Here is a 27,993-nt window from a genome sequence, read left to right on the forward strand (position 1 = left end):
ATTCATCTGTATGTTGGTGTGTAGATATAAAAACTGTTAAACACTCAGGATGTTCATCTACAGTTTTATAGAACTCATGACATCTGCTGGAACAGGATTTAAAAAATCTCTGATATGAATCATTTCAATCCTTAATGAGAGTTGATTATTTCTCTCTCTCTCTCTCTCGCTCTCTTTCTTCTTCTCCCTCTCACCCCCCCCCCCCCCCCCCCCCTCTTTCTCCTTCTCGCTCCCTCTCTCTCCCTCCCTCTCTCCCTCAGTCTCTCTTTCTCCTTCTCTCTCTCTCCCTTTCTCTCTCCCTCTGTCTCTCTCTCTCCTTCTCTCTCTCTCCCTCTCTCTCTCTCTTACCGGAGGCCGAGCTGCGGCGCGTGGTGGTAGAGGGACATCAAAGAGAGGCGCGTGCTGCTGCTCGGTCCGGTCCGCACGAGCGCCCCTGGACCGTGTGTGTGCGTGCGCGCGCGTGTGTGCATATATATATATATATGTGCGTGTGGTGTGGTTCGCGCGTGAACCGGCTGATTCAGGGAGCGAGCAGGCCGAGCGCGAGAGGCAGGAACCGACAGGACCCGACCCGCGAGCTCAGCTACAAGCGACCGATCCACCGGGAGACATGGTCCCGTCCACACCGGGGATCCTCCTCCTGCTCCTGTGTCTCCACAGCACCGACAACGTGCACGGTAAGTCTCCACCTCACCGGGGCCGGGTTAGCTACCGTGGCCGAGCTGCGTGCACCTGTCTCGGCTGCTCCTTGAAGGAACGACCGCCTCCGGGCTCGTCAACCTCCGAGCGACGCGCTCCGACTCACCGCCTTTGTGGGGACCGACGCCGCACGCTCCCCGCAGCCTGAGCGTGTTTACCGTGTTTCCACGCAGTGTTTGAATCCCGGTGGATCGGTCACGGTGTTGAGGCTGAAATGAAATGGAACGTGGGGGCTGGTGGAGGAGGGGAGGCCCCGTTTGGTTTGTGCTGCTCCCCCGAACATCAAGTCCTTGTCGCGGCTCATTCTTGTCCAATCATCGGTCATTTAATTTCCCTGTTAGAAATAAAACGTCTGATGTGACATGAACATACGTGTTCTCCTCATCTCCTCCATCTCCTCATCTCCTCCACCCCCAGGGAGGACGGTCATTTATTTATTTAATCTTGAAGTGGAGGAGAAGGGAGGACAGGGGGAGGAAAGAGGGGGAGGACAGTGGCCTGTGGATGGAGGGAGGACACGGGGGGAAGCAGCTGTGTTCGCAGGTGATCTCAATGGAGGCCTGATGATGAGCAGAGGGAATCGAACCTACTTTTGAATAAGTGACACAGAAGAGTTCTGAGATTGTTGGTCTGTAATTCAATCAGGAGCGACTTCCTCTGATCAACCAGACTGAAGAGAATCTACCGAAACAACCCGATGTTCACAGAGTTCATGAGAAAAGACTGCGTCTGACATAGAGACAGAACGAGAGGTGAGTTCAGGGACTGGAAGCTGGACGTGTCTCTGTGTCCAGCTAAGAAAATTGGAAGCAGCAAACGTTTGGTTCTTATCTCGACTGGCTCAGCGTTTGAAGCTGCCTGTTTGGAATGGACGGTTTTTGTTTGGCCTTGATTCGGAGCAGACGAGGCAAAGATACGAGACTGTAAATAATTATTTGCCAATGATTCCCTTCCTTCCAGCTCCTCTTGAATTTGACCTCGTTGTCGTGATTTTCACCCGTTTGATCCTCGGCATGTTAAAGAAAAAAAAACACATGTGGTGTTTTCACGTTTGTACATTTCCATGGTAACCGCGAGCTCCACCAATCAGACGTCGATTTTGGGTAGTGTAGTTTTTCTCCTTGACTTTATACGAATAAAACCGTCAGTTGACATCATTCCGACTTCTACAGGAGGATCTAACATTGTTTCGCTAGCTCGTGGTGAGTCTACCCTGGATGGTTAAAACATTATGGAACTTAACTGCAGCAGTGAAAAGTAAAATCCACAGAATCCTGAAGTCACTTCTGCTGCATGAAGAAGCTGATGAGTCAAAGTTCAAGCTGAAGTTGAAGCTCGACGACGCACAACGTCAAGTGGAGAATCGGTTGTCGTGAAAACATTTTTTTTTTTTTCACAATGAAACTGATTTAACTTTATTTCTGTTCAGGTGTGTGGCTCGTAAGTTCACAACTTTTCAAAATAAAAGCTCTGTAATTCAACAAAACGGGAATCGTACCGGTTAATATATCTTTTATCAGAAATATTACTCCTTAATATCGGCAGTGACACAGACGCCCTGAAATCCGTATGGAGTCCACTTCATGGGCTGTGGGTAACGTCGGAGTTGTTGGAGGAACATCGGTCTGGAGTATCTGACAGGGTTTGGTTCTTGTGGAGGTTCCTCTGCGGCCTCCGGCTCATGAAGCAGAAGATTTTATTAACGCAGTTACTAATTATGTCATCGGTGTCTGTGTTCGAACCAGAGAGTGAAACTGGGAGAAGCAGAGGAAGCTGTGGCTGCTTTTGTCTCGCACAGTTCCCCGTCTCTTGAATTTCCACCTACCGTGGAAAATGGCCTTTGGGGGGAAACACTGAATCAAAACTAGTACACACACACACGCACACGCGCACACACACACACACACACACACACACACACACACACACACACTGGGTAGCATACACCCACCACCTCCTTCTTATTCTCATCTCCAAACACACACGTACACACACACACACACACACACACACACACACATGCATGAGTCTATTTGAACAAGACGTCACGCGTGTTAGATACCAGCGGAGCGGCAGCGTTAACACTGGCCTGATTTAAAATGGATGTTTTTCTTTTTTCCCTCCATGGTTACTGTGATATTTGCGAGACCCAGATCCTGAGCTATACGAGGAGGGGGGGGGGCTGCGCTTGGTTCTTGAAGTGGGCGGGGTGGTGGACAGGAGGAGGAGGAGCAGTACACTGCAACCATTTCTGTTACTGGGGAAAATTGCATTACCATGACCTCCAGTGTGACAGCGTTTATACAGCGCACAATGATGGAGTACTGTGCGGGGGAGATGAAGCCTGGAGAGCCTGTTGAATCTGTGGTTTCAGACCCACGGGTACTGTGGTACTGTGGGTGGGGGGGTGATCATCATGTGATTTAGAGCTGAAGCTTTCAGATCATGGCTGTATCAAGACAAGAGGCTTTTAAGGAGATGGTCGACTTTGATCGACACATTTTTATCATCTGTCTCAAATAAACTTCTGGACTGTCGGAGGGAAGATTCCTTTAGCCAAGCTTTTTGTTTTTTTACCTTAGAATTTAGAAGAGGCATGTTTTTGATATATTTTACAACCTGATATCGAGTGATATTCATTCTTTCACAGATGTGAAAATCTTTTGTTGCACAGAATAAACTATGCAGCCAGGATGTGCGTTTGTTTACAGAAGTTTATTTTGTAATGTTTTAGGTGAAAGGATCTTCTGGCAGATATCGATGTATCATCTTTACCCTAGAACGACCCTTTATATTTACGTACTTTCTATGTAAATACTTTACGGGTCCTCTCTACGGAGGCCGCCATGTTTTTTACTGTTGTCCAAACTGGACAAACTAAACAACTGAAGCTGCCACAGGTTCTATTTCATGACGGGGGGATGAGGGGTGTTCAGCTGCAACATGCAACTTCACCACTAGATGTCACTACACTCTACTCACTGACCCTTTAAGTTTATGGTCACACTGTAAAATAGCAAGGTTTGATTTTGAATTCTGCGTAACAGGATCACAGTTGGTGAGGAAATCTCCAAATTCTAAAATCTCTTTTAATTTCTGCATTCTGTAAAATACGTTTTCTGTCGGCGAACCTTAACGCAGACACTCATCCGTGTAAGGCTCATATCAGCTCACTCATATTTTAGTCCACATAGAATGTTTCTCTGCAGCCGCAGGAGAAACCTTGGTGCCGTTGTTGATTCTTCCAATCCAAAAATAAAAGGCACACAAAGGATTTTGTAGAAATGTTGACATTTGTCTTAATCGACGTGGTGAGAGGCTCCTCTGTGCTTTTTCTGTGGCTGTGAACCAGATGGAGGGTCCAGATTTTAAATGTCAGCTAAACACGGAGTCTGACGCTGCAGAGGGAAACAAAGCAGAGCGCTGTCACAGGTCGGGACACTTCAGGTTCTGCAGAACTCCTTTACTGTGCTGATCGGATCAAAGTGCTGAGTGAGCAGTTTTCCAGAAAGTCGATGGGTTTCTGTAAAAACACTGGAACAGTGACCCGAGAGAAAACGCTAGAATATTATCATTCCCTGCAACTTGAGTTCTTGGTTAACCTAAAATTAACAAGTCTGAAGTATAAAGTTAAAACAAAATCTACATTTTAGGCATTAAAATATTGCACACTAGGTCTTAAATGCACGTAGGTATTTAAAACTAAAATTAAAAACTCTGAATTTCAGGACTTCAGTTCTTAAATATGTTAGGTCTTAATTATGTTGATGCTTTTTTAACATAACTTCAGCTGGGCTTTAAAATTTTTTTATTTGACAAGTTAAGATATTGTAATTGTACCTGTAGTATTTTCTTAAATCAGAGTTTCTGTGGTGTCTTAAAGATATCACACTCGGGTTATTTTTATTAAGCTGTTTTCTTCTTTTACAAAAGAGTTTGTAATGATTGTTAATGATCGCTCATCCATCCATCAACCCTTCCCGCTAGCTAAACTGTTATTCCTCCGAGGGTCCCGGGGGGGGGGGGGGGCACAGTTCACCTGTCGATCAGAGACAAATAATCATTCGTGCTGACGTTCGCACCTACGGGCTGTTTGAAAATGACTAATGAAGAAACTGATTAGGAAAATGAGCAGTGATCTTTCTGTCAATAGTTTGAACAGAAGTTTTTATCAAACCCCAAAACTATTGAATAACGTGTGTGTGTGTGTGTGTGTGTGTGTGTGTGTGTGTGTGTGTGTGTGTGTGTGTGTGTGTGTGTGTGTGTGTGTGTGTGTGTGTGTGTGTGTGTGTGTGTGTGTGTGGCACTAATGGACTGGTCAGTTCTTTTAGTTGCTAATTGGTTAATCAAACAATCTGAAATAAAAACATATTTGCTAGAACGTGATGACGTCATTACATTTCATTGTGTGTGGTTATAAAAAGGTTGGTTTCAGTTTTTGTAAATAAACCTGTGACTTGCATCAGTGCAGCCTGAGGCTCTTCGTGCTCCTCCCCCCCCCCGACCTCTTCAGTGTGTGTCAGCAGTCGTCGTTGTGATGAGTCACGACGGAAACTCTTCTCACGTAACGTCTCGTGATGATGACTCACGTTTAAAGATGAGCCGTCGTCTTTTTCTACCACAGCCTGAAAATAAAGATGGACGACAGGTTTAATCCTATAAAGTGAAGCCAATATCTCTTGATCACCACCTGGTGGCCGGCTGCAGTATAGGATAAAGAATAGAGTTTCTGGGGCAAAAAAAAAGTTCCAGTTATTTTTTTTTGTGAATGTCCCCAAAGTCTGGCCCAGTTTTTCTTTCTCCTATTTGAGCAAACACCTGTAAGGGTGAATCTTTGACCCCCCGTGGAGTTACTGTCCTCAGCCTCTTTCATTTCTCTGGGCTCCATTGACCGACCTGAACAGACCCACAGTCCCGACCACGGCCAGCCTCAAGGGCAGACGGTTATTTTAAGACCTGGAGTCGTCACTATCGCCACAGACGGCACGTTGTGCACGCTGCACTGCAACAAACACTTTCTAGGACAGAGTAGAAATCCGGCTGTTTCTGTCCCGTGTTGAAGGGAAGCAAAGTTACTGTAGTTTCACGTCTTTCAACTACAAATCAAATTTTATATTTAAAAGTTATTAAGTGACACTAATGGAGGTTAAGTTTTTATCCTCGTTTGTTCATTTGTCTGTTAGTTGGCAGGATGAAGCAGAAACTAGTGGACGGATTAACAAGATGTGGTGCGTCAGGAACGTGTGTAATAAAAGTCATGAAGAAATCTAAAAGCCCAGAACACGATTTATTCCAACACATTTAGAAAATCTAATTTAAAGATTGATTAATTGACTTTATTGTTATATTGATTATTTTCCCGTCGGTTCAGCTCTGGTAAACCTGATGTTAACGTGTGTGTGTGTGTGTGTGTGTGTGTGTGTGTGTGTGTGTGTGTGTGTGTGTGGTCACACACTGTATAATTCAAGGACGTTTTATCTCCGCTGTGTTTATTGAGCTGTGTAAATGTAAATCAGTTTGTTTTAGGAAGAAATAAGAAATCAAACTTGATGTGGCGCTGGTGCACAGCGGCTCAGTGGTGGCTGCTCTGTTCTGTTTAAAACTATTGTACTGTAATGCTGAAACGACTGCTCTGTGGGGAGCCCTGCTAATTACATCTAAACAGACAGTAAATGATGATTATGAAAACATTTGGGACAATTAACACTTAATTGTTTCTGGGTTTTTTTCTTCCTGCGCAGGTACGAAGACAGAATGTGAGGCCAGCCAGTTTCAGTGTGGAAACGGTCGCTGCATCCCGTCCATCTGGCAGTGTGACGGAGACGAGGACTGCACCGACGGCAGCGACGAGGACTCCTGTGGTGAGAGAATAAACACTGGTGACACACACTGAGCACAGAGAGCTGCTGACAACACGAGTGTCAGGACAGAGGAACGACTGTTCTTATGTAAAAACCACGAGCAGCTGTTCGCTTGAGGCCGAGCCGCAGTGGTTTGGACCGATCGGTGTCAAACGAGGGAGGAAATGTTTAATATATTAAAGAATATCGTCAATGACTCTGAAGATGTTTTCAGGCTCTGATGACAGAGAGATTTAACGGAGGTTTGATATTTTATATTTTAACTAAATGAATAAAGAGAACTTGAATTAGAAAGTAAACTAATTATTTAACGTAAAATACAAATACATATAATTTTGATCGGCCATCTGATGAATCTGTCGACCAAACCTCTGAAGACCACGTGGTTGAGCCACAGCGTCGCACCGGATGTCATGTCACTGTCTGAAGCCGAGGCTGATGTCACCCGCTTTCTTCTGGTCGGGGGGGGGGGGGGGTCACGTGACGGGAGCTTGACGAATCGGTGAAGGCGACATCATGATCGGAAAAAACCCGATGAGCTGTTGAGCATCTTCGTCTCGAGGCTCGTTTCCACAGAATACAGAAGTTTTATTGTTTTTGAAAACGCTCTCTTGTCTAAAAGTCCACGTGAGCGAGGACGATTCTGTTGTCTCCTCTGCTCGTGTTCAGTACGTGGGCTGGAAATGTTCTGTTTTCATAAAGTTGTTGCAGCCTCTGACGACGAGTGGGCGACTGGAGGACAATTCATCCTGCGGCAGCAAACAATATGTAAATTGGAAAAAGACTCCGATCTATGTGACGGGTCACCTCACAGGGAAACTTGGTTTTTCACATTCGTTTTTACATGACAGATGTCATGTGGTGTTCGCTTGGCGCGTCCGATAAACCTTCCCAGAATCCCTCGGTACAGAATGACCCGGTGATGGGAAGATGGAGCTGAGCTAAATATGGATACGACAGAAGTGTGTGTCGCTGTATATCACAGACCTCCTTTCTCCATTTTCTTGTCGCTCATTTATCTGGGTCATATGATACTGGGAGGGAGGATAGAGCAGCGTGAGGCAGAGGGAGAGAACGAGGGAGAGAAGGAGGTGCAGGAAAAGAGAACAGATGATCGTGGTGTGGGCGATTTTGTGAAAATGGCAAAATCCTGATAACCAGAAAAAAAAAACCCCTTCAGATATAAATTTAGAGGAAACTTCCTGCAGGGATTTTCTTTGCAGAGCAGATGACAAACTGCTTCACATGGTAAAATCCTTTTCTGGAACCCAACACTTCCTGCAGATGTTTCAAAATAAAAGCCTAGCAGAAAGGGATGGGAGTAAACCAGTGACTTGTTGAAACCCACACAGACTCTGTTGTACGTCAGGAAGTTATTGATATTCCTGATGATCTCATCCTTTCCCTCCGTCTTTATGCCTTTTGTATTTCCTGCTCTCTTGCTAAACCGTTGCCTAGCAGCAGTGCTCTCCCCGTTTAAGCGTAGCTGAATTGTCATGTCCACAAACGGCTTGTGACCATCTGTCCGTCAGTCCTTCTCCTTCATCCTCTCTCTCTGCGTCACCGTCGTTTGTGTTGCCTCCGTCTGTTCTTCAGCCGCTGGAAGGTCGAAGCCGTTTTTGTTTTTAACTCTCAGCCGCGACACAACCGAGACGTGATGTGTGTGAATCACGAGTATCCAAAATGTCCACTGGCTCGAGGTCGTCCCAGTTGTTCTTAAATACTCATCAGCTGTGTGATATCGTTTCTAAATCAGTTTCCATTTGTTCTCTCGTAGTTTCTCTTCGTCTCTCGGTGTTTTTGTTCTTGCCGTCTTCCTCCTCCGAGTAAAAAATGAATGAATGCAGCAGTTGAATCTCCAGAGGATCACTTTGAAACCCTTTTCAATGCAAATGCAAAGTTTGTGCTTTGTCAAATTTAAACTCGAAACCTTTTCACCTGCGAAAGGAAGAAACTGTGGCAGGTCGAGTGTAATTCATATTTAGGAGACTTTCTCCTCTTACCTTGTTTTCTTAATTCATGTGTTTCTCTTATGTCTCATTAAAGAACATGAAGTCTGTGTGAGACTCTGCTCTGAAATGAATCTGTCTCCTCTCTCTCCAGTTAAGAAGATGTGTGAAGAGTTGGACTTCGTGTGTCAAAACGGCCAGTGTGTCCCGAAGAGGTGGCACTGTGACGGGGAGCCGGACTGCGAGGACGGGTCGGACGAGAGTCTGGAAATCTGCCGTGAGTAGATATTTTCTTCTCTGACGAACTTCATTTGAAGGTTTCATGTCAGATGTTGTTCTGGGGAACGTGTCAATGGAAGATTCGCAACTCAAACCTATGAGTACGTTTTATTCAAGCCATCATCGTTCGCGATTTGAGGATAAACCGATTAGTTTGGTCACCGTCACACATTCAGATACAACTCAAGCATTCATTTGTTAATTATCACAAAATACTCTCAAACATAAAGTCATTTATCTCTAACGTGATGTGGAAACACATTCAAAAGCTTTGTAACCTGGTTTTGTTGAGGTAGTGTTCTGTAAACATGTCCGTGCTGCGTGATGGATTATTATTCCTGTCATATCTGCCACATGAGAGAACGCGCGGGTCAGCCACTTCTATTATTTATAAATGACTCTGAATAAATAGCTTTATTCAGAGGGGTGCGGAGCAGCGGAGTGCATGAATGCAGATGAAGAACAAGGCTGAACATAATGAACACCAACGTATGAACCCGGGACTTGTGCACGTGTCCCCCAGGAGGTCGGCCGGTGAGAGCGGCCTTAATTACTACAGACTCTGTACCTGCAGTGAAGTGCACAGGAAGCACATAACCAGCCAACTGACCTCAGAACAGTTTATTCAACCTGCTCACGTTCCTGTCGCTGTAAATGTGGTGCAGGCTCAGTGTTTTTGTTTCAACAGACACAATCAGTCTTTACACTTGTAGGCAACGTGTAAATGCACAGTGTCAGGAAGCTCTTCAGGTTTATATTTGCTGGTATTGTTTGTGGAGGATTAGCCCAAAATCTCCTCTGAGCTTTAAGCAGCTTATAAAACAGTTTTCCACAGAGGGAAACTTTCCTCAGGAACGAGGACGCTTTGCGGGAACCAGCGTCCCCAGCGATCGGCCCCGTCAAACACACAAGTTGTTTAAATTGAACTGAAGAGCTGCTGAGCTGAGAATCACTGTGATGTGAGGCCCCACTGAGGTGGAATCTGAGAAACAGGCTGTGATAGCAAGTGTTTAAAAACCAAAGTCGGGTTTTAATGAGGAGCTTCTCGTCTGCGCCGCCGCCGTCACACAGACAAATGGACTTTGGCGTCTGCTCAGCTTCAGAGATAAACATCAGAGGGAAGATGAAGACACTTGTTGGTTTGATGTTTGCTTCCTGGATTCACCCTGATAGAAAGGAAAAGCTCTCTTTCATCACACGGGTCTGAAACTGAACACTGAGTCTCGGGTCTGTTTACAGCGTTAAGACGGCAAATTACCCAGATGTGCAGAAACGGGGCTCTCAGTTTTTTTTTTTTTTTTATATCGTAATAGAAAAGGAAAAACTCTCCGCTCCTGTTTTAATCATTATCATCTTTCCTGTGAAACAACTCTGCATCAGTATGAGATATATATATATTTACATATCCGGCCGTTTTGCAAAACTGAAAAAGAAAAAGTTTTGTTCAAAAGCTTGAAATCTGATCAAAATGGTTTTGCGTGATTAAAACCATGTTCTGAAACTTTGGTCAATGTTTTCATGGACTAAAAAAAACTGATTCCCTGCGAACATTATTTTGTATTTTCCTTCTTGTAAACCGCAGCCACTCTGGTTTTACCGTGTTTCTCTGAAACACTTCAGATTAGTCACCGTTCTCTCAGTGCTTCAGTTTCCTGGTTTCAAACCTTGTGCACAAACGCAAGGAAACTTATTTTGGAGCTTTGTGTAACTGTGGGGTTCCTCTATAATTATGTGTTGAACTTACTGTGAAGTTCCCCGACACAATGTTTATGATCTGACACGACACAGATGGAACTGAATCGGTTTATCCTCTTCGTTTATTGCCGCGTATTCAAACATAATAAAACATTTGACTAAGCTCTTAACTGACGATACGCTGTTGACGGAGCAGCGCAGACGTGCATGATGGGGTCAGACTCCATCTCTTGCAGTGTTTCAACACAGCAGCGGTGCAGAGATAAACCGTTACCTGTAAGAAAACAGGGCACATCCCGGCCGCGCTGCTCGGATGGGGCCCTGCGGCGTGCTCTGCCAAAATAAGAGCGCTGTAATTTGTGGAGTTATTCAAGGTTCAACGCTCTGAGCTGTTCCCAAGGACCTCCAGAGTTTCTACAGTGTGAGGAAGAGGAAGTAAAGTGCTGGAGAGTGATGGTACATCAATATTCCTCGTGACGGATGGAGGTTTAGTTCGTCCCAGTCTGTATCAGCTCAGAACTGGAGGAATCATTTCTGATTGTTCTTCTTCTTTCAAAATGTGTCACCTGAAGTATCAGTGAACAGATTTTTAACAGCGTTGAGTGAACAGAACTGAGCTGCAGCAGACGAACAGTTGTTCCAGAGTTTACAACCTGAACGACCTGAACGCTGCTTCTCCAGGTTTCGTTTTGACTCTTTGTGCAGAACCTGGTTCATAACGCAGCCGAGTCACCAGTGACCCTCAGGTCCATTTGCTCCTGATTAATTTGATCTTTTTTTAAATCCACCTCTTTAAAATTCTGCCTCAGTGGAGACGCCTGCTGAGAACGTGAATGAGTCAAAGTCCCGCTGTGGCTTCTGATCTCTCGCACAAATGACTGTGTGACATTGGGCTGTGCTCCACTTGCACGTGTTTGTGTTTTAAGTTCCAGTCTTGGCGTACGTGCAGGTCAAACCCTGCGACTACAGCTGTTGTATCTCTGTACTGTTTGATCAGCTGTTGCATGTGACCTGGCAGCGTTGAATGGAATCTTAAAGTGTGTGTCTGACTGTGTGTGTGTTTGCAACTTGTGCTGCGTTTACGTCAGTTTTCTTGCATCAGTGTTGAATTAAGGAAGTGAGCTTCTGTCGGGTGAAAAATCTTGTAGGAGCTTGTAGGAAATGTTGACCTCTGCTCTCACTTGAGGTCACGGTCCCACGTACTCGGCTGTGTTACGAGGCGTGCGTTATGTAAATGTATCATGTGACATCACGGTGCACTGGAAGCGTAGGACTGCTGACCAGCTTTTTTTTTTTAATCATAGCTCAACATCCATTAATCCGCCAGAAACAATAACAGCTGGTTGTCCTGTGTCCCCGTTCCGTCCTCGTGTTATTCTTGTCCTCATGAAGGGCAGCGAGTCGAGCCCCTGCAGCTGACGAGCGTCAAACCCGCAGTCGTCGGTTCTGCTTCCTCAACAGCTTGTTTCTCATATTTATTTACGTCGTGGGGTTAAATCACTGGTCATGAGAACTAAAGGCTCTTTTAGACTTGAGTGTCTCAACCCTTTCAAAATAAAATTGGTTAATTAGAGATGTGGCTGCAAACCGAGCTGCTTGATAACTGTAGTTTACTTCTCTGGTCTAGAATCTTTCAAATTGAAGCAGTAAAGTTATTTAAAGCAACAAACTTTGCTTAGAATCAAGTTATTTTTCCTCACAGCAGAATGAAGTTACTGAAGTTTTGTGTAATTGATGGATTTATTCAAGACTTTTATTGTATGTAATGAATCGACTTCTCTTCTTGGACAGTTTGACTCCTCATCAACTTTCCACTTCTCTCTGTCATTAAATACGATAATTAATCCCTTTTCTTTCTTTTTTTTTTTTTTGCTGCAATCAGAGATTTGTGCTCATTCTTTAATTAAGAAACAAAAAAACATTAAAACACTGTTGACTGGAGTGTCTTTGTTTTTCTGTCCTTGCAGACATGAGGACGTGTCGAGTGAACGAGTTCAGCTGCGGCGCCGGCTCCACCCAGTGCATCCCCATGTTCTGGAAATGTGACGGAGAGAAGGACTGTGACAATGGAGAGGAAGAGGTCAACTGTGGTGGGTAGAATCCACGTCACCCGCTGTCACGTCTCAGTGTCTCGCCGTCTAACTTGGGCCGTCCTCACATTAGCTCTGTGGTTTACGAGACGCTGACGACTGCAAAGATTCTGCTGCGGCTGCGTTTTTTTGGGGAAATGTGCAGGAAGCAGGTTTATTCATTTACATTATGAAGTAGCCTCTTCATTTAGATAAAGAAACAGAACAGCAGCTTAACTTACTGGTGGCAGCAGCACATTCACAGAATGAAACTCTGAATCATTCAGGACTCTGCAGCTGTGAGCTCCACACTGTGAGCTCCACACACACACTGCTGGGGCTTTTAGAGATGCACTCATTGGTTTCTTTAGAGGAGATGTGCTTATTCATGCACTGGGCTCAATTTCTCCTCGTCCTGCAGCTGTTTATCCTTAAACACTGAGCGCTGAGCTCTGCCTGCACAAACTACGGTAATTAAATTAGACAGAAAACAGTGAAGCAGCCTGTAGCATTCTGGGAAAATTTAATGAGGGGAGAATTAAATATATATACACACGCCCCAACTTTTTTTTTACATCAGAGCGTATCAGTGCTTTCCCCTAAAATAAGACTCATCGTGACACGTACAAAGCTACAGATCTCACTGGTTTGAGCCGCGGCTGCACTTTCCCTCTCAAATATCACAAGTTAGCAGCAGCTGTCTTTTAATTGGTTTAAATAACCAATTAAAACCAAACTTGTGCGAAACACGATCATAACTCAGTGTGATAAGAACAACATATGCAGCAGCAAGTTATCATCAGTCACATGCACTCAAGTTTAAGGATAATCATACTTCAGTGTTTCTCGAGATGTGATGTTGCTCATCTGATCGGTTTGACTTTGCTTCACGTTGCAGGCAACATCACCTGTGCTCCCAACGAGTTCACGTGCGCCAGCGGCCGCTGCATCTCGAGGAACTTCGTGTGTAACGGCGAGGACGAATGCGGCGACGGCTCCGACGAGGTGGAGTGTGCGCCGTCCTCCTGCGGTCCCAGCGAGTTCCAGTGTGGGAACTCCTCGTGCATCCCTGCCAGCTGGGTGTGTGACGACGACGTGGACTGTCAGGTAAGACGTGAACACGGGCCGGGGAAGAACGCACTTTCTTAAAGGGACAATTTTTACTGATTCGTGGTTCATGTTCACAGAGTCGAGAGTTTCCGACAACATGGCGACAGTGGGGGAGGGTGTGATGATGTAACTTAACTGAAGTGGCACCAACGCAGATTTCTGAATCGTAACGTTGAACATGAATGAGCCTTAAGTAGATTTATCGTCGCTGTAACGATCGTAGTGTTCTACCCCTGCACACACACGAACATTCTGCAGGTTTAACACTCTGTGGATATTGATCACACACACACACACACACACACACACACACACACACACACACGTGTGTCTCACATGACTGAACAAGTCCCCCTGAGTCAGCGTGTTGCTTTGTACCTGTTAATTAACTGTGGTTGTCACTGTGACGAGGAAGAGAAGAATTATACAAACACTCACACCCTTAAATGAGAAAGCTGCGTTCAGCGAGAAGGTCATTGTCGTTCTCTCTCTCTCTCTCTCTCTCTCTCTCTCTCTCTCTCTCTCTCGTGCGTCATTACTAACTGTAATAGAGCTGCAGGCGTTCACAACACACATTCTCACACTCCATTAATCTGCTCCCTCGTGGGTCGGGGACTTTCTGAGATGATGAAAGTGTGAGGAAACCATTACTGCTGCTCCTGTTGATCCTCTCCTGTTTTAATTCAAAATGAAACGTCTGTGAGATCCGAGTGTCGGTCACCGCCCCCCCCCATCTTCCCTCAGATCACCGGACCGCCACCTGTCGTCCTTTTTTGATTTTCATCTCATGATGTTGAAACTACAAAGAATCTGGGTCCTCATCGAAACCAGTTTGTCGGGACAGTTGTAATAAGTCTCTTCTCTGGTCGTCTCTCTCTCTCTCTCTCCTGCAGGACCAGTCTGACGAGTCTCCGTCTCGTTGCGGCCATCACCCGACGCCTCCGGCCAAATGTTCATCCAGCGAGATGCAGTGTCGCTCAGGGGAGTGTATCCACAAGAAGTGGAGGTGTGACGGAGACCCCGACTGCAAAGACGGCAGCGATGAGGCGAACTGTCGTACGTACAACTGGGCTGAAAAGATGTGACGTTAAATATCACTGGACCTCTGGTGTCCTGATGTCTCCACTCGTCTCAACATGTCTTCGTCCTCATTAGATTTTTTATTTTTTTGATAATTTGGTGAAATTGTGTTTTTCTAAAATGTACTTTAAGACTTTTGAGGTCTCCGAGCAGCTGTCGAGGGTTGAGGTGTGTGCTGCACTGATTATATGGTGTGTCTGTCTGTCTGTCTGTGTGTGTGTGTGTCTGTCTGTGTGTCCTCTGCAGCTGTACGCACATGTGGATCGGATCAGTTCAAGTGCGATGATGGAAACTGCATCATGGGCAGCCGACAGTGTAATGGTGTCCGAGACTGCACCGATGGATCAGATGAAGTCAACTGCAAAAACAGTATGTGCTCTGTCTGTCCGTCTGTCTGTCTCTGTCTTTCTGTCTCTCTGTCTGTGTGTGTCTGTCTCCCTCTCTCTCTGTCTGTCTCTCTGTCTCTGTCTCCCTCTCTGTCTCTGTCTGTCTCTCTGTCTCCCTCTCTGTCTCTCTCTCTCTGTCTCTCTCTCTCTCTCTGTCTGTCTGTCTCTGTCTCTCTGTCTGTGTCTCTGTCTCTCTCTCTCTCTCTGTCTCCCTCTCTCTCTCTCTGTCTGTCTGTCTCTCTCTCTCTGTCTGTCTCTCTGTCTCTGTCTCCCTCTCTGTCTCTGTCTGTCTCTGTCTGTCTCTGTCTCCCTCTCTGTCACAGACAGTTAAATAATCCTGAGGAAACCGTCTGGGAGAGAAACAGCAGATTTACTTTTGACCCTCTGGCTTCTTCAGTGTGTGTTTGTTTCAGACGTTGTGGGCGTGTAAATGGTAACTGTGTGTTTTCCACTGGTACTTTTACCCAGAATGAAAATTACAGTCCTCTCCAGGTTGTCTTTAACTGGATGTGACTCTGATTTAGTTAGATTTTCTACAATCCAAAGCTTTGAGGATCCACTTGTGTTCTGTTTTATTTTTAAACTGAAAAATCCTTTGTTTTGCACCAGTGGAATAAAACAAAGCTGTGAAATCAACATTTACAGATCGACAAGTTCCTGACACATGTTCACTGAGACAGAAAATCAGCTGCTTTCACTCCTTTTTTTAGTTCTTTATTTATTTAACTCTTCAAAAACACTGAGAAGAGTTTGAAGTGAAGCTCAGAATAGTTTTTCAGAGTTAGTTACTGAACTCGTTCGGAGTTTAAAATCTTTTAATAATCTGTTTGATGAATATGTCAAAGGATAAATTCAAAGTTTGACAGTTTGGGTTTTCAAAGGAAGTAGCATTTGTCGATAAGACTTTTGCATGAATGTCTCTGGAGATGTCAAACTCCTGTGCCTCTCTCTCCAGTGACCCAGTGTAACGGACCAGACAAGTTCAAGTGTCGCAGCGGAGAGTGTATCGAGATGAACAAGGTCTGCAACAAGGCCCGAGACTGTCCCGACTGGAGTGACGAGCCCATCAAGGAGTGCAGTGAGTGAAAAATCGAACTGTGCAGATGTTAAAGAATCTTGTCTGTGGGTTTAACATGCAGCGTTTCATGTGTCTCTATCAAAATAAAGCCCCAAATGTGTGCATATCGGATTGTAATGACCTGAAGTGATTGTGCGTCTCAGGTGTAAACGAGTGTCTCATGAATAACGGCGGCTGCTCACACATCTGTAAAGACATGGTGATCGGCTTCGAGTGCGACTGCTCACCTGGGCTGCAGCTCATCGACCACAAGACCTGCGGAGGTAGGCCACCTTCACAGCTGGAAACACTCACCAATGCAACCGTTTCATTGGTTCGTATTGTTGACCAGAAGTTCAGCATCCGTTTTACTGCTGGATTTGTTTACACTGGGTTTCTTAGAAGTCTTTAATCCATCGGTCTGGGTGTGTGTCTGAAGGATTCCGTGTGAAATGTGATCAGCTGTGTTGTAATCTCTCTTTTCCTGAGCGCTGAACTTCCCTGTTGTGTTCACGAGGCTTTGAATCGATGGTTATGTAACTGAGGCTTGGCCTCAAACGCTGCTTTGGATATTGGGGGGGGTGTCGAATCGCATCTCGAAGGAACCGCACGGGTTCTATTGTGTCTGAAAATCTGCTCCTTGATGTAAATTCACCACTAACTCGTGAAAACGTTAGAATATTTACACGTGGTTCTGATGAGAGCAGCTGTTCTGCCAAGCTCACACGAGTTGAAGCCACGAGATCGAACGGCAGAGCCACAAGAATTTGTTGTGAAAAGTTCTCGTGAGACGACACGAGGAAGAAATTTGATCAGTGCAACTCAACTCCACGCTGGATGTTACCCATGATCCTCTGCTTCCTGATCCAGAAGTGCTGCTGCTGTAACAAATCCAACAAACTCTGTTTAGAATTCTTCATAGTTTCAAAGTTTCCTGCTGAATACTGGAGATAAACTCAGTTTTTTTTAGTTGAAGCTGTGACTCTGTCAGTTCTTCTCACAGGAGATCGAACCCACTCATCAGAACAGACGCTCAGGGAGCGAAGGAGGAAAAACTCTCTCAGCCATCAAACTCTTTTGAATCAGGCTGAAGTTGCGTGGGGGTTTGTCTCTCGCTGTAGGAATCACGGGAATAATTCAGGAAATGAATTATTGAATTTGATAAATGTTTGTACACCAATAAAAACCCGTCTACACACATCAGTCATAGTGAAGCGTTCGACACGCATGATGGATGAAACCCGTCCGACGCCAGCTGTTCCTCCGTCATCTCTTCATCTCTCTGTGTGCAGACATTAACGAGTGTCTGAACCCCGGCATCTGCAGTCAGATCTGCATCAACCTGAAGGGAGGGTACAAGTGCGAGTGCCACAACGGCTACCAGATGGACCCGACCACCGGAGTCTGCAAGGCTGTGGGTGAGTCGAGCAGCGAACGTTTCCCCTCGGCCTTAGAGACGCTCTGCGTTGTTTCTTGCCTCAGAGGTATTCACTTGGTTCATGCTGACGAAAATGAGTTATTGTTCGACTCTCAGAGAACGTTTTCAAGAGCCGAGCGTCAACATGAACCTGTTCAGTCGTTGTGCCTCGTGTAATCAAAGTCTGTCTGCAGGTAAGGAGCCCTGCCTCATCTTCACTAACCGTCGAGACATCCGTCGCCTGGGTCTGGAGAGGAAGGAGTACACCCAGATTGTGGAGCAGCAGAGAAACACGGTGGCTCTGGACGCAGACTTTGACCAGCAGACGATCTTCTGGGCCGACCTCGGCCACAAGGCCATATACAGGTAGAGTGCCCCCTGACGGCGCTCTGACATTTCCCTGCAGGCGCCGGAACCTGTTGACCAATCGAAACATTGTCTTTGTCCTTTGCGTCCTCGCAGCACCATGCTGGACAAACGAGGGGACGTCGGCACCCACAACAAGGTGATCGACAACATCCAGGCTCCCGTGGGGATCGCCGTGGACTGGATCTATAAGAACCTGTACTGGTCTGATCTCAGCACCAAAACCATCTCGGTTTCCAACTTCAACGGAACCAAACAGAAAGTTCTGTTCAGCAGAGGCCTCAAAGAGCCGGCGTCCATCGCCGTGGATCCTCTGTCCGGGTCAGTGGAAGCGCTTGTGTTGTTATGAAGTCACATCAGAACCTTGTGTCTCTTATTGACGGTGTATGAACGTGTGTGTTGGTCCTGCAGGTTTCTTTACTGGTCTGACTGGGGCGAACCTGCCAAGATTGAGAAGTCTGGAATGAACGGGGTGGACAGACAGGTTCTGGTGGCGACCGACATTCAGTGGCCTAACGGAATCACTCTGGGTGAGAACACACGAGAACCATGGGTAATCTGCGTCCATGTTATCGCAGCACTTTGTCTCCTCTTCTGAACCTTTAACTGAAAAGAAAAATCTAAACTGTATATTTACAACTTACGCTCTCACTTGTTATATATATATTTTTATTTATATCCTGAAGCAGCGTCTGTTGTGTGACTCTCTCTCTCTCTCTCTCTCTCTCTCTCTCTCTCTCTCACACACACACACACACACACACACACACTGGTCACGTTAGAATGTGACCTGAGCTGGAAAGAATTTAAAATGCAGCCTGACAGTTAATCATTAACCATGTGAGCGTCCCGGTGACGATAAGTTAAGCCTTGTGTTATAAATAAAAATCCTGAACCTCTAGATAACACCTGAACACATCATAGTATATGTGTAATATATAAAATATGATAATATATAAATAATCAAACGTTTGTCTTCACTGTTTCGTCGCTGATGAAATGTTTTATTGATTTTCCATTGTGTCTCTCCTCCTTCCTCTGCCCTCCATGTTCAATCTGTCCGCTCCTCTTCTTCATCCTCTCTGCCTCCTCTTCGCTCTCATCCCTCCTGTGCGACGCACTTTAATTCAATATTCATCTCGTCTTCTTTCTTGCATCACAACCCTTGTAATTATTCCTTTCCTCTGTTTTTTTTTTTTTTTTCCCCCACTCATCTTCTCTCCTTGTTATTCCGCCGCATCCTCTTCTCGTGCACGACGTCGTCGTCCTCTCAGATCTGATCAAAGGCCGGTTGTACTGGGTCGACTCGAAGCTGCACATGCTCTGCAGCGTCGACCTGAACGGAGACAACAGGAAGAAGATCCTGCAGTCCTCAGACTACCTGGCTCATCCCTTCGCTCTCACTGTTTTCGAGGTACTGCGGCTCAGCGCGCCGTTTTCTTCCCTCTGAAGATCCAGGTCACACACAGACTGCTGAGCTGATTAAAGTTCATGGTCCTGATTTATTTCTCAGATATTAATTCATGGATCTTGATTATCACACAAAGAAAAATCCCTTTGTCCTTTATCCTGCTGACAAACAAGTGTGTGAAATCCTTCTGTTACCGATGTGATGGAGGTAATAAAAGAAATGATGAGCTCGGAGGCAACTGATTTCAGTGGTTTCGACAGTTTGGAGCCACCCCCGCTCTAATCTCTCCATCGCAGTGTTTAGTATTTATCTGGAAAACCATCTGAAGACTTCGGTTAAAAGGGTTTGAGGTAAATTGTTTGAAGAAAACACTTTACTTTAATTCAGATAAGAGGAAAAAAAGCTAATTATCCCACATATTTAGATTTTACTGCTGAAGGAACCTTGGTTTATTTAAAAAAAAACAACCTCCCAACTTGTGCAGAATAACAATCATCAATATTAAACCCGTGGTCACAGAGGGTTCTTCAATCTGCTGTAAGCGTCCGTTAACAATTCACGAATCTATGAATGTTTTAATCTGTGATGAACGAACGAGCCGCGTCGCTCTGTCGTCTCTCCAGGATCGAGTTTTCTGGACAGACGGAGAAAACGAAGCCATCTACGGCGCCAACAAGTTCACCGGCTCCGACGTGGTGACGCTGGCCAGCAACCTGAACGACCCCCAGGACATCATCGTCTATCACGAGCTCATCCAGCTGTCAGGTGAGAAGCCGATCGGAGGAGGGGCTCGGGGACATCGCAGCAGCTCCAGAGCTGATGTGTTTTCATATTTCTTCACAGTGATTCGTGCCCACGGTGTTTTTCAGATGATTTACCGTGCAGCCGTGTTTGAAGCTGGTCAACTTGAGATCAAACAATCTCAGGGAAACTAATTCACTGTGTCTGACGCTCTACACGTCTGTTTCTGTGTCGACAGGTACGAACTGGTGCGTAGAGAAAGGAGCGAACGGAGGCTGCAGCTACATGTGTCTGCCTGCACCGCAAATCAACAAGCACTCGCCCAAATACACCTGTGTGTGTCCCGAGGGGCAGGAGCTGGCTGCCGACGGTTTACGCTGCCGACCCGGTGAGTCGCAACTCACAGACGCTCTGCAGCGAATGACGCTGGAATAATTCAGTAAAATTAATAACATCTGAAGTAAGAATTCAAAGGAACCCTGGGGACGGATATCACCAGACGTCTTGACGCCTTCAGGTCGCTGACGATGGCGTAATTGTGTGGTTTAGAGAGTAACACAACACACACACACACACACACACACACACAGCGAACTGCTGCTGCTGCTCATAGCTCTGATGTGATTTGTGCACACAGATGCGTGTTTTCCTCCTGCTTTGTCTTCACTGTGCCGCTCGTCTCAAACGTGTCTTCTTGCAAGATTGATTGGACAATTAATTCTGTGTGTGTGTGTGTGTGTGTGCTGTCTTCTCACTGTATCTGTGCAACCAGCTGTCGTTCTTTGTTAGCAGCCTGACAGTTGAACTGCAGATGAGTCAGTTGGTGTCGTGATCTAGTTTTGTCTCCTGCTCCACGTCTCAGCTCTGCCTCCTCGTGTGTTTGAGTCTTCGTCTCAGCCCGACAGCTGAATTCCAGAGGTCGAGGCTGGAGGAGAACATCTGGATGTGGAATGTGTCGCTGCGGTGTTTGTGGAGCCGTGTGTGATTGCTGAACGTGTGGTTCTGTAACGTCAGCAGGGGTTTGTTCAGTTTAGCTGGAGGACGAGGTCCGTTCTCTAAAAACAATGGTAATAACAGGAATTTGGATCCATGAAGTTATTCTGTGATCTTACTGAACAAAGTTATTTACGTTCAAAGTTCAGAAAGGTTGAATGTGGAAAAAGAAAACAAGCAGTGAGTTGTTTGTGTACAGAGTCATTCTGAAATACTCACATAGCAGTTTGTACTGTGTGTATTTATACTCTGTGGTGTAGCCTTGATACTTAACTTCTCTTAGGACCAAAAGAAACTTTCAAACTTACTGTATGTTTCTGATAGCAGACAAATGAATTCATGCTTTGAGAGATGAGAGTCTAACGACCGTCCTGCCCTCCATCACTTCTTCTGTGCTGTGAAAAGGTTGCTGGGAAACGCGGTCCTCGCTCTGATCTGCTTTTCTCCGCTTGTTTTGTCCCGAGCCGCCCGGCTCCTTCCTCCGCTCCCACAGATTGGCCTTTTCATTCTGAGGCCGTCTCAGATAGGAAGCTGACGGATGAATTCAGTGCACATTCTCCGCTAATTGGACTCAAACTTTGAGAACAAGACGCAAAGTGCTGGAACATCTCCCTGACAACTCTGCGCTTAGTGAAGGTCTGTGTTTAACCTGTTGAGTCTTCTTTGTCCTTCAGCCGAGTCTGTTTCTACAGATTCTTTCTTCTCTTAGATCTTTTATCTGCAGCGCAGCTCCATCCATATCCACTCGACAGAACTTTTAAAGGATTTATTTCTCTCATGCCCGAATATCTTAGTGTTTTTGACATCTTGTCATTGTAGATGAGGGATCCACATTTAATTCTCGTTCCTGAGATGGAACGTTGATGTCCCGGCACAAATATTCACTTTAAGTCAAGTCTGAACCCATCGTGACGTCTCCCGTTGGTTTGACGTTTTGAAGTGAGAAGTCATTGTCTATAGAAACAACCAGTGGAGTCGCCCTCTGCTGGTCATTCCAGAGAACACAAGTTTCAGGCTTTTGCACATTTGCGTCACTTTCCTGTCGCAGTGTCGACATCTGTTTTTTATATCAATTACTGGACTCTTGGATGAAGTCATTTTGTCTGACTGAGGTCACAGGGAGGATCTGTCAGGAACAGCTGAAGGGAGTTAAATGACATCTCGTATTTGTTGGTCAAAGACTGTGACTCATGAATTCATGCACTTAGGATAAAAACCCCTTTTTATAAAATGTCTTCAGCAGGATCTTTGGAAGATGTGGTCGCATTTTTATTTTTTTAACTGTTTATGATTTCACCATTAGACATGGTTTCGAGTCGTGCAGTCAGAAGAGCTGAACCGTGCAGGAGTCTGGCAGCAGCTCTGCAGCAGGTTTTACAACCGGCCTGCTCCACAGAAATGTAATGGAGTCCCTGACTCGCCTCCTCACGGGCTGTTTGGGAATCTGGAGCTGCTGCGAGGCTCTTAACAGCCGCTATGATGACTGAATGTACCACCCAGGCTGCCAGGAGGTGTGTGTGTGTGTGTGTGTGTCTTTCCACACTTCAATGCAGCTTGAGTGCTTCCATCCCTGCAAAGTGTGTGTGTGTGCCTGCCAGAATATTTTTTATGAACAATGTGAGTCCATGCAAAGTTAATTTTATCCAAAGGCTAGGTGTGTGTGTGTGTGTGTCTCTGTGTTTCCATGCATGCTCTGGTTGTCCTGCGAGTGTCTTTATGTTCATGCGTTTGCTTCTACAACTGTTCACACGCCCATCTGTGTCTAAAAGTGAGAATAGTGGGGGTGGGGGGGGTGAAAGAGGGATGCCTGTCACTCGCTGAATGCTCCTCCACCTTCCTCCTAGTTGGGACGCAGCCAGAGGCCTCTCCTCTTAAACCCAAACCTCCAGCTAACACATTTATCCCATTTTACAGCCGCTGCAGCTGGACCCGGCACAAACTGTGGAGCATTGTGCGGCTGCAGCTTTGACCGCCTCTAATCTTGTTAGCGAGAGAAGTAATAATAACGCTCTTCACTTCAGGGTTGAACCTGGAACCGGCACCCTGGGATTTATGTAACGGCCTTTGCAGGCGGAACAACCTCCGGCTGAAATACACGATGTTTCACAGTTTGTGTCTTAAAATATCGACAGTGAGTTTTACAGTTGATCTGTTTGTGTGAGTTTAAGATGCCGATCAAGAGGGGGGAGGGGGGGCTCGTGCACATCATACGCACACATTTAGACATTCTCAACTAAAACCAAACCAAAGTAGATTACAGGCACGGGGCCTCGTTAAGGGGGTTTCTGACTGTGGTGTCACTTCAAGTCCAAGACTTGAATAATAAGAGAATAAGAGGATTTAGGAAGGTTCTTGAAAAATTCTAGTTCCTGTGGACGAAGGTAATCACTCAAAGGCAGAGATGAGAAGATCCGATCCTGTCGTCCCCGTGGCCTCCTCTTGATCTTTCTGAGGTTTTTATGCCTTTGAGTCACTTTCTAGACTCAAACAGATAAATGTTCACGTTCTGATAACGTCTCTCTCTTTGACAGTGTGCACCTGAAGGCATCACGGTGTTGCGCGCTGTAATATGCAGGAACATCGACAGAAGTAGGTTGTGAGGAATGAAAAGAGAAGTTCAAACGCTGCCTGGTGCAGTCGTCAGAAACATTCTGGAGCCTTAATGTGCAGCTTCAACCTCGAAGCACAAAAGAATCAGTAGAATGAATTTTACATGACTTTTTTTTATTTTTTATTATCGTCCCATCGAGTTGATTTTCTACAGTTTTCTAGTTTCAGGGCTGCAACAAATAAAACTTTACTTTCCAGTTAATCTTTTTCTTTTCAATGAGATATCCAATATATTTTGAAATATTCATTTTTCATAGTCTGAAGGGAACCGTCCGCTTCCTTTACACATGAAGAGAGACACGTTCGTATTCGAAGCCGTTAGAAGACGAACACAGAAGAAATGAACGCAGAGAGCGAAGCTCCGTCTGATTCCGTCTCTAACGTTCGGCATTAATGAGACTTTAGTCAGAATGTTCTGTAGATTGATTAATGACTGAATCAAGCCTCTGGAAAACAGCCTGAAGACAAAGTCGTGATCTTTTGTCCTCGTCTCCTGCTTCCTGATCGTCTCGGCTTCTTCTGCTGGTTTACTCTCCTGAGATCTGATTTGTGTTGATCTGCTCACATGTTTAAAAACTAGGACGACTTGTGTGCTTCCTCGTCTTGTTTTCAAGTCTTTGTTGTCAGAGGCGTGACTCTTGGCTCTCTCCGTGACAGACGCTCCTCCTAAAGATCCCACAAAGGATGATGGGAAAGCTCTGGTGCAGCCGTCGCCAGGTAAAACCGTCGGTCGTCGCCTGCTGTGCTGCTGCAGAATAACCAGTTCTCTTCAGATGATTAACAACCTGTGGTGTCTTTCTCTAAAGTGGTTTGGCTGCAGTTTGTTTTGATTTGTCTTCTTTCTGCTTTTTTCCATTAATCCACTGACGGCATGAGACGAGCTTTAAACATTTAAACATCCTTCATGGCTCCTGTCTGTGCTCTGGTGTTTGTCGTTGGGACGTGTTTCAGGCCTCGGGGCTTTTCAGATAACTTGCCTGAACACGGTTTGTGTTTAATTAACGATGCAGTTTTTCTCTCGGCATTAATAAGAGTCAGAACAAAGTTTTTCAAGTGTTGAATTTGATTCAGTAACTTGATCCTGACTCTGGAAAATGCTGCGGATGATTCAGGAACACGAACGGATGATTTCCAGATGAGTAACCGTTTGTTTCTCATTACAGAAGTCGCTCTCGTGACTATTCCTCAGTTTCAGTCTTGACTTGAGGCCATAACGTTGTTTAAAGTGTTTTTCTTCCTGCTGCACATGATGCTGATGTGTCTGCACGCCACTGGATTTTGAGATGAAGACAATTATCACGTTGAACTTTTCAGCTTCAAGCTCTGCAGAGGTTTTATCAAGCACAGGAGCGGCACCTAGTGGCAGAGTACAGGAAGTGACTAAGCTCTTGACATAGATTTTAAAGAGCGAGTGCAGTGTTGATGGAAGCGGATGAAGCGGACGTCAGACTGTTAATCGTCTCTCGTTCAGTTCTGACTTCGTGGAGACATTTGGCAGCAGGAGTTAAATAAATCCTGCTTTTTGTCTCTTTTGTCCTGACGTCTCCGCTGCTGCTTTCAGCTGCTGTTTATCAGTCATGTCACTCACTCGTCCAACAAAACCTCCCCAGCTCTCCGTCAACTCCCGAAACAATTCTTCACACAGAGCTTTTTTTTTTAGAAAGAAAGTTTGGAACCAAATTCACGAACGTCAGCATCAGGACATGATCTTTTTTTTTTTTTTTTGTTTAATCCTAAACTGGGGCATTTTAACACAAACTTCTTTTTCAGCCCATCGAGACAAACTTTCCTCAAACTGAACAAGGAGACGACTTGAAAATGCAGAAATCAGTTAATCGTTGTTAAAAGTCCGTGTTTATTTTATCGTTCTGTTGTTTTTCGCAGAAGCCAACGTGAGCACGTCGATCCAGTTGAACTCCACAGCCAGAGGTTCTGCAGCAGCCTGGGCCATCCTGCCCGTCTGTGAGTAGAACCCAGACATCTTGATCGTGGCTTCACGTCGTCTCGTGCATCTTTATTTCCGCGGTGCGACCCATCAGCCCCTCTGTTTTTCTCACTGCATTTGTTTTCCCGCTCAGTGCTGCTGGCGATGGCGGCGGCGGGCGGATACCTGATGTGGAGAAACTGGCAGCTGAAGAACCAGAAGAGCATGAACTTTGACAACCCCGTCTACCTGAAGACCACAGAAGAAGACCTCAACATCGATATCACCCGGCACGGCGCCAACGTGGGACACACCTACCCTGCGGTGAGTGAATGGCCACAGGGCATCATGGGTAAAAAGTCTGATCTTTACACATAATCCGTTCATCATCGCTATAAGTAGTAAATAACAGTTTCTGAGCAGCTTAAATCGTTTCACCCTGATGCCGAGGACGCTGACTTGACGGTGACCTCGTCTCTCACCCTGACCTCGTGACCTGTAGTAATCCTCGGTGCATTGTTGGGGCGTCCGCAGCGCACATCTCTGTGTACACAGATTAACCAGATTAACCGAAACCCGGCCAGAGTCACAAGATGGACGCTGATCTCTGCCGCCACAGCTGCGGCACACGCCTCTCTCCACGCTGGAGGAGCCGCGGCCGCACGAAATCCTTCACAACCGATCACACCGAGTTTTTTTTAATCAAATCAAGACGTTGTTTACTAACGAGCTTCAGAGGCGTTTTCACTTTGACCAGACGAACTGCGGTGACGCAACACGTTTCAATCGTACGACAACAGAGACTCACATGTATGAACAGACTGAACAAACAAATAAAACGTGTTAATGACGTGTGTCCCCTCCCCCCCCTCCTTCTGTCTCCAGATTTCCATAGTGAGCACAGAAGATGATTTGTCCTGATCGTCTTTGGGTTTTTTTTGTTTTTGTCTTTTGTCCTTTTCTGTTTTTACGGCAGCCCGTAGCGTTGCATGGCGCCTCCTTGTTCCCATGCCGACGGTTGTCTGTAGCAGCCCGTACAGTCCGACCACATGCCTTCTGAAGTGCATTATGTCATAATCTGTGCTGAGGGTGACCGGTGGAAAAGTTACTAATGTGAATACAACGATGAATCATGACGGATTTCACTCAGTGCTACGTTTTTTTGTTTTGTTTTTTTGTTACGTTTTTTTTCGGACCTTGGACGACTTCCTGTCGATTTTTTTTTTGCCCCCGTGCTCTTAAAGGAGTCCGACGCCATCTTGCCAACGACAGACGAGAGAGACTCTTTGCCTCTTTAACGAGGATTTCTGTGCTCGGGCTGAAGTGGTAAACCGACGACGGGACGCAGAGCCGCTCGGCTGGACAGGATCTGAAACTGGATCCGAGCTCTGCGTATCCGACTCGACGTGCGTCGGAAGCCGGCGGGAGAGCAGAGGGTCAGGGGTCGTGTAGGAGTGAGGCTTTCCTGGAGAAAACGTGGTTCAGACGTCATTTCCTGCCTCCTCTGATCCCACAGGCTCCGATGTTTGTATATTTACGTTCGATCAGAAAATCTAAAAAATGTACGTTGTTTGTTTTTTTCATTTGTTATTTTTATTTCTGCTTTTCTACAGAACCTCCTGGAACTCATTTTTACTATTATATTATTATTATTGTTGTTGTTGTTGTGGAAGCTGTGTACGGATCACCATGGTTACAGCATTTGTAAACACTGTACATATGAATTCATCCAATCAGGACTCTTCAATGCACTTTGATCTAACGTTCTTGTGTAAATAAGATTGTATACATTTGACTTGAAATCCACTTTTTGCTAAAGTCGGGCATCGAACCAGGGTCACAGTTACAGAAGAGACGTATTTAACAAGAAAGAAAAACCTGAAAATGACAAAAAAAAAAAAAAATCTACACAATTGAATTTGCTAAAACTATTTTGTATGTTTGTGCTGTTGCTGTGAACTTTTTCTAGACTTGTACAGTGAAGGGGAACGTTATTAAAACTTAAGAGCTCTGTATCTGTGAGGAAACTGATTCGCAGAATTAAAATCTAATCCAGAACGTCTGTCGTGTGTGTGTGTGTATATTTGCTTTATAGACAAATTTATTTATAGCCTGCAATGCTTTCTGGGATTTGAGTGAATGAATGCTCAGGTGTCCCAGAGTCATAAATATATTTTCTCATCACACGAGTGAGGATTTAAAGTTTAAACAGGATGCACCCTGACCTGTAGCGTTAACGTCAGGTGGCAGAATCAAACCCACGTAGCTGCTACAACTAAAACCTCCCTGCCTCCATCTTTAATCTCTAAAACACCACCGCTCCGCTCTCGTCTCGGCCGAGTCACG

General features: G+C 45.5%; 1 protein-coding gene across 3 annotated transcripts; it reads left to right on the plus strand.

Moving 5' to 3' along the window:
- The first annotated feature begins 337 nt into the window (after positions 1–337).
- vldlr (very low density lipoprotein receptor) lies at positions 338–27,709 on the plus strand. 3 transcript variants are annotated; one of them, XM_069513935.1, is made up of 20 exons: positions 338–677; positions 6,441–6,560; positions 8,664–8,786; positions 12,451–12,573; positions 13,451–13,659; positions 14,556–14,718; positions 14,989–15,111; positions 16,084–16,206; positions 16,350–16,469; positions 17,478–17,603; positions 17,797–17,968; positions 18,065–18,289; positions 18,380–18,498; positions 19,243–19,382; positions 20,003–20,144; positions 20,359–20,508; positions 24,381–24,440; positions 25,608–25,685; positions 25,802–25,971; positions 26,533–27,709. In XM_069513935.1, the coding sequence occupies exons 1-20, from the start codon at positions 611–613 to the stop codon at positions 26,566–26,568; spliced, it is 2,589 nt and encodes an 862-aa protein (XP_069370036.1). In that variant the 5' UTR covers positions 338–610; the 3' UTR covers positions 26,569–27,709. The 3 variants fall into 3 exon arrangements, with proteins under 3 accessions (XP_069370036.1, XP_069370037.1, XP_069370039.1); XM_069513938.1 differs by lacking the exon at positions 338–677 and adding an exon at positions 1,312–1,451; XM_069513936.1 differs by lacking the exon at positions 24,381–24,440.
- The last annotated feature ends 284 nt before the right edge of the window (positions 27,710–27,993 follow it).

The sequence above is a fragment of the Paralichthys olivaceus genome, chromosome 18 (assembly GCF_024713975.1).
Source record: "Paralichthys olivaceus isolate ysfri-2021 chromosome 18, ASM2471397v2, whole genome shotgun sequence".
NCBI lineage: Eukaryota > Metazoa > Chordata > Actinopteri > Pleuronectiformes > Paralichthyidae > Paralichthys > Paralichthys olivaceus.

Coding starts and splice junctions, on each gene's coding strand:
- vldlr (XM_069513935.1), top strand. CDS start 611: ATGGTCCCGTCCACACCGGGGATCCTCCTCCTGCTCCTGTGTCTCCAC. Junction 17,969..18,064: donor GGCCACAAGGCCATATACAG/GTAGAGTGCCCC, acceptor GCGTCCTCGCAG/CACCATGCTGGACAAACGAG. Junction 24,441..25,607: donor TCTGGTGCAGCCGTCGCCAG/GTAAAACCGTCG, acceptor TGTTTTTCGCAG/AAGCCAACGTGAGCACGTCG.